The 10022-nt window shown below is 40.4% G+C and overlaps 1 protein-coding gene across 1 annotated transcript; it reads right to left on the bottom strand.

Annotated features, from left to right (window-relative positions):
- Nucleotides 1-6269: 6269 nt before the first annotated feature.
- On the bottom strand, nt 6270-10022 carry LOC115799741 (vascular cell adhesion protein 1-like). The gene is made up of 7 exons (XM_030757014.1): nt 9863-10022; nt 9624-9691; nt 9047-9430; nt 7174-7479; nt 6806-7066; nt 6537-6627; nt 6270-6444 (listed from the first exon to the last, which is right to left on the bottom strand). Exons 2-7 carry the CDS (start codon nt 9661-9663, stop codon nt 6363-6365), a joined length of 1164 nt encoding a protein of 387 aa, XP_030612874.1. The 5' UTR covers nt 9664-9691; nt 9863-10022; the 3' UTR covers nt 6270-6362.

The following is a 10022-nucleotide window of genomic DNA, read 5'->3' on the forward strand; positions in this document are numbered from 1 at the left end:
AATGTGAACCTGTTCCTCGTTTGATTATTAGCTTTCTGACTGCTACTTTTTATCTCAGCTTTCCAGTGTTCTGCTTTTATATGGGTTCTTAATCATGTTTGTGACCTTGCATATTTTTTATGCTCTTGGTTCACAGACCCGCCCTCGCAAGAATGTAAAAACAGTCAAATTTCTCCCTTTCCTGTGAAGAAGGAAGCAGCTCAGTCTCATCAGGGTACAAATGAAGTATTTATAATTTCAGTTTAGAACATTTTCATACAGGTCTGCAAGCTGTATTCTTCTGTCTTGTTTTAGTATCACAGCATTACAAATATATAATGTATTTATAAACTTGCCTTTAATTTAATTTTCAATCTTATGAAAAAATAAAGCTGAATAGATATAGTCTTAATACATAGAAATATTTTCTGAAACGAGTTCTTTTCTTCTGTTAGTTTTTACAAGAGTTCAAATGGTTCAGGATCTACACAACTGTAGTATTTGAGTTATAGTTACAGATAAATGAAAAACACAGATCATTTTACAGTGCAATGCTCTGCTGGGTACTCACATCTGTGTTGGTGTTTCAGACCAAGCAAACAACTCCAAATATGACTGATGCAGGTTGTCAGAGGCATTAAAACACAGAATGACAGATCACATGATTGAGAAACTTTGTTGCATAAAGTTTCATGTCTGTACTCACACAGGTTGCAGAAATTGTGCTTGCAGTGTCCTGTTGACTAACTTCCTCAGTGTGTTTAAATATTTCTGCTTGTATGTAAAGAGGCATTTATCAGTTCAATCAGCCATCTATCTATCTATCTATCTATCTATCTATCTATCTATCTATCTATCTATCTATCAGCTGCTCAGTTAATAAAGATAATGCCAGTTATGAGCTCCTCATATAAGGTAAAATTGTTTGATCGATGCGTTTAAATTATTTTAAAGTCATTTTTGCCTGCTCTATAAAAATGATTGTATCATATTAACTTCGTATCAGCTTACTGTTCAGTCTGTGCATTCTTTGTAATAAATGATTAACATCAGCAAAATTACTCTAAATTTACCTTCAAATGTTGTTATTTTGAGTTCATGTATAAAAACTAAAAGAAAGATTGTGTGTGTGTGTCCTCATTAGGATGCAGATTTGCATTGGTGTTCAATGTAATTATGTGACAATGTGTTACAGATCTTTTTCCACAGTAGTGCAAATGTAATATAATAGTAGTCTAATAGTAGTTATGCTCTCCAGTGAGTAATATAGTACACATTACCTTTTGGAAACATAATGAGTAATGTGTAATATATTACTTTTTCTGAGTAATAATCCCAACACTGTTGCTATGAGGTGACACCACACCACCTTGCTGCCCCTAAATGAAGATTTGTATTCACTCCTCTGTCTGCTGTCCTGGGTATTTGGCTGCTAGTTTATTCGTCACTTCTGCTTTTCCATGCTGTCAAACTCAAAGCTGACATCATCTTTCTTGACCAATCGTCTTTCTGCCTGCGTACTTCAAGCCAGTCAGTCTCCACTTTAAATATCACTGCTTACCTGTCATTCTTTCTTGCAGACTCATTTGTGCAGCCCACCTCCTCCCCATCTCCACCTCATCCAAATCACTCAGTGCACTATCCAAGCCTCGATCTTTATCTTCACCTCAGCCAGCGTCTAGACTCCGGGGGTCCTGCCCTAATTCCTAATTCACTGGGATTCTGTTCTGCTTAGATGGGTCATCAGAGGCTAACTGACTCAGTTGAATTCTGTATATCAATAAATAATGTTCAGCTTTTCCTAATGATCTCTCCTTATTGAACTGAGAGTGAACTGAGACTAAAGCAGATCAAAAACAGAGATGGTGGGTCATATGATTATATCAGCATCTGAGCTGCATTTCAGTGACTGGGGCAAATACATGTGCACAGACTTGTTTGCAATATGCGATGTTTGTCTTAGGTAAAACAGGACACTGTGTGATGTTTTTCTCCAAAAACAATTTTTATAATTATATTTATACATTCTAAATATATCTGGAGTTCAAAATGTAGGGAATTGTTGGCCCTGGTCAAAACTGATCCAAACTATACCATGAAGGTGAGAAATGTGAACAGTATGTAAGGATTAAAAAAAAAAAAGAAACCGTCCAGGATGTGCCACGATCACACAGTTTTCCCTCTTCATCTCAGTCCAGCTTAACTTTGTTCAGAAAGAGAGAAAAATGCAGTGTCATGATCCTGTTTGTATGTTTATTTTTTTCTTTGCATGGTAGAGTTTTAACTTGAATTTGTGAGTACAGTGATGAACCTGGTCCACAAAGTCACGTGCTCATCACATGCTTCCACACTGCATTTAAATGCATTATTTGGATGGGTATTATTAAGGCACAGCTGTGGCTTAAATCAAGACTGTGAACCTGTCCTGCTTCACTCACTGTCTAGTTCTTTTCACTAGCTGTTTGGTTTCACTTTGGTTAAGTGAGTATTGCTGTGACACATGTGTCACGGAACCAAGTGACATGACTGCTGTATGGCACGCAGGAATAGGACCCCAATGCAGGATTCAATAAATGGGAAGTAACTCAAACAGCTTTTACTGCTGGAAAATGCCCAGAACAAAGAATAAACACAAAAATGACTGGGCAGAGCATCAGCCAGAAATAACAAAAGAGGTTTTCTACCAGGAATCCATACAATATGAGGGAGAGCACTACAAAGAACAAGAGGAGGACACATAACAAATACACAAGAGGTAATGAGGAAAGTGGAAACAGCCGGGGAGAACAGGTGAGCAGAAACACACTAACCAGACATGGGGAAGCAACACTGAATACAACATTCACAATGCCAGGGCTACCAAAGCAAACTAGGAAGTGACTGTTAACATCCTTGTGAACTTGACAGCGTCATGGAACGGCTGTGTGACAGACAGGAAGAGGACCTCAACGCAGGATACGCCAGGCAGAGGTAAAACTTAAACTCAGCTTTATTTGCGAGTGCAGAACAGCAGGCAGAGCTGGACGGAACCAGCAGCAGCAAGTTCAGGAAAACAAAAAAAAAAAAAAATAAAACAAACAGGAAGCACACAGCCAGAGAACAATGATGATGAAGCAATGACAAGAACACAACAACAGCCAAAGAAAACACAGGACTTAAATACACCAGGGATAATGAGGGAAGAGGAAACAGCTGAGGAGCACAACTGAACACAATTACACTGATGAGACAAGGGGAAGCAAAACTGAACACAACACACAGGGACCAGACGCCTATCAAAATAAAACAGGAAGTGAGAAGAGGAAATAAAGATGCAGACCTGACACAGAACACTGGGAAAACACAAGCAACTAGAAACAACAAACTAAACCCCACAAGAAAAGGAACCCAGAACAGACCAAATAAAGCAAAAAACAAAACACACAGGGTCAAAAGGACCCCGGACCATGACAGACAATGACAAGACTGAGAGAACAAGGGGAAAAAACTAATTTAAACCATACAAAATGGGAGAATCCCCCTAATATCCCAAAAACTCAACAATCCTGGGTCCAAGACTCAGCTGCCCTGACAGTACCCACCCTCGGCTCCTGATGGCCACAAACAAGCCATCAGAGGGACGCCCTGGAAGGCAGAATTGACTCCAAACATAAAAAACATGCCCAAAAACACAAGTGGTGCTAAAGGCATTACACGACATTATCATTAGACAGCAGGTAAGGGGACTGGCCACGTGATAAGTGACAAAGACGAAGCAGTTCTGGAGGCCGAATGGAGCGGGACCCTCTGCCTCTGGCTCAGGGCCCTTGGAAGGAGTGGGACCCTCTGACTTGGGGCAATTGGACTGAGCCAGATCCTCTGGCTCTGGCTCGGGTGCTTGGACAGAGTGGGACCCTTGGGCTGAGGACACTCTGGAGGCTCGGACTGAGCCGGACCCTCTGAGGATGAAGACTCAGGGGCACAGCAGTGACTGTTCCTGCTGGACATCCTGGCCTTGCAGGCAGCACTGGATGCTCTGGTCATGCAGGCGCTGCAGCTGCTGGTGCTGAAGATTGCAGAAGCTCTGAAGCAGCAGGCTGTTCTGAAGACTGATGGAGCACTGCAGCAGCTGACTCTGAAGACTGTGATAACTGATGTGGTGCATCAGTCATCACAGGCGCTATCGACTGTAGGCGCTATTGACTGAAGAGGAATTGCTTCTGGCTTTGATCAGGCTGCTTTCGAGGGGCCACTGCTGCTCTCCGAGGCTGATGACCCAGCCGGGCCTCAGCCGCCCCCACCCAAGGAACAGGAATGGATGAAGGAGTGAGCCAGTCCCTGGCCACTCCCACCCATGGAGCAGGCGAAGGTACAGAGGCAGGCCGGTCAATGGCCGCCCCCACCCACGGAAACAGAATGGGTGCAAGAATGAGCCTGTCCTTGGTCACTCCCACCCGCGTCGCAAGTACGGTTGCAGGAGCGGGCTGGTCCTTGGCCACGCCTACCTGCTGGACAGTTGTGGGTGTAGGGTGTCTCCCAGGAGCATAGCACACATCTCTTCAGTGGAAAATTCATTAGCAAAAACCTCAGTCTTTTTGTGAGTACATTCAAAAACAAACTAGTCAATCATAGAATTGGCCTCTATTAATGCTGATGCTTAGAGCCTGTTACTGTGCTGCCATGATTAGGGCCTCTGAGCTGTCTTTCAGTCCAGCTTTGTCCAGAAAATTTGGTAGGATTTTTAGGTCTGTTTCTGCTGAAATCACACGTTGATTTTTACTTTGCTGTCTCTCCTCTGTAGCAGTCTGCTGATTTGGTAAGAAAAAATTTAAAATTTTACTAAATTTGTATAATACATTTAAAAAAAATAACTGTTTTGCTTTATTTGTTATGTTTCAAATTTAACTGACACATTACTTTTTTTAGTCTTTTAAAAAATGAGGCAAGTTCCTATTTTGATTGTCTAATTCATGTTATCTAATCACTTATTTTTTTCATTTTTTTTAAGGTGATGAGTTTTGTGAAGGTCCAATCTGTGAACATCATGACATCCATCATGTTATTGAGGCTGCTCTCTAGTCCAAGTGAGCGTCGCATTTCAGTCATTTACAGTCTGACATGTTATTTTTTTCCAGCAGCTTTGGCTGCTTGTCCTCCAAACACATTCGTTCATTACTGCACCAACAGAAATGAAAGCTGTGATGGATCTTGTTTACAAATCCCATCTAACTTTAATGCTACTGGGACAAAACCATTTGACAGCACAAGATTTATCTTTGGAGTGTGGATTAAAAATTAAAAATACTTTTCTCTTGATCATTTGGTAGGAGCACAGGTTAGAAATTTTTCTTTTGTTTCCTGTTGTTTTTAGATAGGTCAGATTAGGGAAGGTAGAACCTTTTGTTTTTTATTTTGCTATTTATTTTGCTCACATCGGAAGAAAATAAACTGCTGCTTCACATCTTCAGATATTCTGTGTTACTGGCTTTTCCTGGAAGTGCTTGGAGCGGGGAGTCGGGCCTCATGTTACGTCTAGGTTACCCCTAGGCCGGGGACGTAACACAGATGTTCTGAAATTCAGAGGTGTGGCTGAACTAATGTCTGAAAGCCAGAGTATTTCAGCCACGGGACTTCAGAGCAGGGGCTGGGGAGGGACACGAGCACCAGGCAGAGAACAGTTCTGTTGCAGCAGCTGGACTCACAGACCAACAGTCGACTGAAAATAAACTCAAAAACTTCACTTTGTTGCATCATTTTAGATAATTTGAGAACTGTATTTTTAAGACTTGAAAACCAATAATGCCCCATAATATTTAAGGGAATTGTGTATTTAGGTTGAAAATAAATGGTTAGTTTTTTTAATTATTTTTTTGGCCTTTCACGGCTGTATTCGATGGTATGAAGTGGAGAGAGACAGGACAATCAGGGGAAGATGTGGGAAATGGCGAATCAAACTCAGAGCTCACCGAAGCGAAGCAAAATACTGACGAGGGAAGTTTTCACCACCATCAGTGATAAAGATATGATATCTATCAATAGATACCTCAAATATAGATCAGTTACAACTTTTTAAACCATTTCCTCTAAACAGCATTACAGAGTGAGTAATACCTCCAGCAGGAGCAGGTCTTTTTCTTTAGAACAGCGATCATTTTCAGTGACAGCTAATTGGAAATATTTATTTGGAAAAATACAAAATACCAGACAGCCTCACTACATTATATTAAAGTACATGTTGGAATCTTACGATGCCTGATTTTTGTGTGATCCTTTTGTTTAATAAATATATTTCATCCATAAATAAATGTGCAAAGTAATGAATAAAAATTCACGTGATTGCAAGAAACACAGTTTCTGACAGTTTCCTCATTGTACTCAAGTTTACTCCTGGACTTGCAGACACTTTAGTTGTTGGGCTGTGATGTAACTCTGCTCATCTGACAGCTTTCTGTCTCTGGTTTGTTGGAGCGTTTTGATCTGAACCAGCTGAAAGAAACAAAGAACAAAATCCTTCTTGTTTTATTACAGACCAGTTAGTCTGTCCATGAAAATGAGTTTGATAGAAACTTTTGTCTCACCACTCAAAGATGACCAGTGTGCTCACAAGCATTATGATTCCCACAGTCTTCAGTATAGCGAGGACACCAAATAATATTTCTGCCTGTTCACCTGTAATGCAACAAAGGAAATGAAGTTTGATCTTAAACTTCAAGAAACTTAAAAATTACAACTTTGATGTCACACTGAGAGTCACTGCTGTTTCTGCTGTCTTGTAAGGTATACCACAAAGAAAAGAAGAAAAGATGCAACGACTGAATTCACTAAAATAACTGATGGCTAACTTTACCTTCAATATTCACATGAATCTCTGCTGATGTCTGAGTACCCAGATCATTAGTGGCCACACAGTAATAAACTCCTCCATCTGTTACATTGAAGCTGTAAATCTGTCCTTCAGATACGTTCACAGGTCCATCTGTGCTCTTCTTGAACCAGGTGAAGCTGCTGACTGGAGGTTTGGCTCTGCTGGAGCAGGTCAGGTTCACCCAGCTGCCTGCTGACACCAAACCTGATGGACTGATGGATGCTGAGGTGTTTTTAGGAGCATCTGAAGAAAAGTGTGACAGGAATTACATTTGATCATTACAGCTGACATCCCATAAATATTTTTTAAAACAATCATCAATCTTCCAACCTCATAAAATTCAGTCTTACATGAAACGCTGAGAGTCTCTTCTGTCTCTGCTGTCTTGGTGTCTTCTCCTTGGTTCACAGGATATCTGGCAGAGCAGTTGATCTTCTTTCCATCATGTGTGTCTGACAGAGTGATGGTCTGCTGGATTTTAGTTGTAAAGCTTCCATCTGTGTTTTCCTCTATTTTGTTGTGAGAGTCTTGTTGGAGATTCCAGGTGAGTTCAGGAGGGGAGTGTGGACAGGGAGTGAAAGCTGAGCAGGTTATAGTGACAGACTCCTTCTCCTTCAGATCACCTGAGACTGTAATCTTGGGCCTCCAAGGAGAATCTGTGGTTTCACATCAAACACAGGTTGTACACTGATGATACAGTAAATACAGTCATGAAACAGATGGAGATCAGTGTGGGTTCTTGAGAGTAACATAACATACAATCATCATTTTAAAATTTCTTTCATGTAGTAAAAATGTTCCAGCTCAATAGATCCACTGCTTCGGAGCTTGCTTCAGGACGAAAAAAATCACGTGACATATGACGTCCGAAGCAGCATCTGCTTCGTTCTCGGAATGAATCAGCTGACTGGTTCAGGTGATTCGCTGGTTACGAGTGAAGGGGCGAGAACGAGACAGGCAGCCAGGTTCATACTCGCACAGTTTTAGCGTTGTTATGGCCAACACTTACTGCTGTATTATGACTTAAAGACAACCTTTGCTGACAATCTCTTGCTCATCCTTTGAACGTGATGACGGACGCTGTCGTATCAAGATTAACGCTAAAGCGGTAGTTACACAAGCACACCCAGTTAATGCCATGTTTTCCCAGCACTCTGCTCAATGCAACAACACATTCATGCATCTTTATTTGTAAATAGAACCTGATATCATGATATTTGGTCATAACGTGTGTGCCTCAAACAATGCAAAGATGCTTCAGCTCATTGAGGTGTGTGAGCGTGTGCATGCAGGTGTGTAAATGAAAGCATTTCCAGGAGAGGGCGCTATAATTGAGGCTTAATGAACCTATTTTCCAAACAATTGTTCAAGTGGTTCAGTGCTTCACAAAAGCTTCATTTACTCATCACTAGTTGATGGTAGTTTATTTACTGAATAATCCAAAATAACAAACATGAAAGCTAGGAAAACTTAACAAGTCTGAGGTTGACTGAAAGACAGCAAAAACTGGAACAAAACCACACCTCCATGAGGGAGGATGCAACAGAGAACAGAGGGAAATGCAGACAATACATACACAGGGAATGACGAGGGATAACAGGAGACAGCTGGAGAGAACATCTGGACAGATTCACACTAATAACAACAGAGGAAACAAAATTCAACACAACACACAGAGAACACAGGGCTGTCAAACTAAGACAGGAAGTAACCAAACAAGACACAACTGCAGACTAAACACAACATGAGGAATAGAATAGACAAGAGACTGGGAACTAACAGACACTGGAACACAGAGATGCCGGAAGACAAGAACGGGATACAATAACTAAGCTAACCTCAAAACTGTAACAAACTGAGAATCTACACAATAAGAAAACTAATAAAAACAATCAGAGATATAACAAAACTTAACCAGAAGAACACAAGACACTGGGCCACCGACCCAGGATCAGGACACACACTAATGTTAGAAAGGAGAAACTCGGACACTACTCAGCACTTCCCTGTTTTAACTGTCAAAGTCAGAACATACAGTATGTAGTATTTTTTCTAATATTACCATCATGGTAGTGCAGACATTTTGAGATAACATAAATGCAAAATAATGATTTTTGTAACATTTGACCTGTTAATAACTCTTTGTTGAATAAACCAAAGCTGCAACTGATCAGACATTTTAGTTTTGATAAAACCCTGATGATGAAAAGAAAACTGTCTTACCTTTAACTGTTATTGTAAGAGGATCACAAACAGCTGTTCCCCTGAACGGCCAGTTCACAATCCTGAAGTAGTATGTGTTTGTATAAGTTGTAATTAAATTGAAAAACAGAGTTGTGCAGTTTTTCTGTTTCAGGTTTCCTGTAATATTCATTGGATAGATGTTAACTGTCCCACTGCTGTTGTAAATAATGTATTTAGGAAAAATATCACCACTGTTTTTTTTGATCATCCACCCTCCAATGACAGGTCTTGTGCTGTTAAATGGTTCTGGTCCAGTAACATTAAAGTTACATGGGATTTGTAAACAAGATCCACTCAGAGCTTCCATCTCTGTTGGTGCAGTAATGAACAGGTCTGAGCGCTGAGTACAAGCAGCCAAAGCTCCTGGAAAACCAGAGATTAACATTAAAAGATAAAAATCTACATGAAAATGATAAATTGATTTCAGCAGCCATGATCATTTCTGGTATGTTTCCTTTGTGCCATCAGCAGCTTCAGCATAAAGTGTCTGACTTTGTAAAGTATCTCTATCTGCACTGATCTGTCAGACTGTAAATGACTGAAATGAGACGCTCACTTGGAATAAAGAGGAGACTCAGTAACATGATGGCTGTCATGATGTTCACAGATTGGACCGTCACAAAACTGAAAAACAAAACACACAATTACATAAATGTTTGATCAAATCAGAAACTTGCCTCATTTGATGAAGCAATAAAGAAAGCAACGTGTCATTGAAATTAGAAACATATTACAATAAAATCCAGCAGTTATCTTTTAGTGCAAATTTAGTAAAATGTAAAAATGTTTTCTTACCAAATGAGCAGACTGCTACAGAGGAGAGACCACAAAGTAAAAATCAATGTGTGATTCCAGCAGAAACAGACCCAGTGAACCACTTCTCTGTTTAGATGTTGTGATGTCAAAGCAAACAGACCTGTGATGCTTTTGGTTTTCTATGTTTCTTTCTTCACTC

The sequence above is a fragment of the Archocentrus centrarchus genome, chromosome 20 (assembly GCF_007364275.1).
Source record: "Archocentrus centrarchus isolate MPI-CPG fArcCen1 chromosome 20, fArcCen1, whole genome shotgun sequence".
In the NCBI taxonomy this organism is placed as follows: Eukaryota; Metazoa; Chordata; class Actinopteri; order Cichliformes; family Cichlidae; genus Archocentrus; species Archocentrus centrarchus.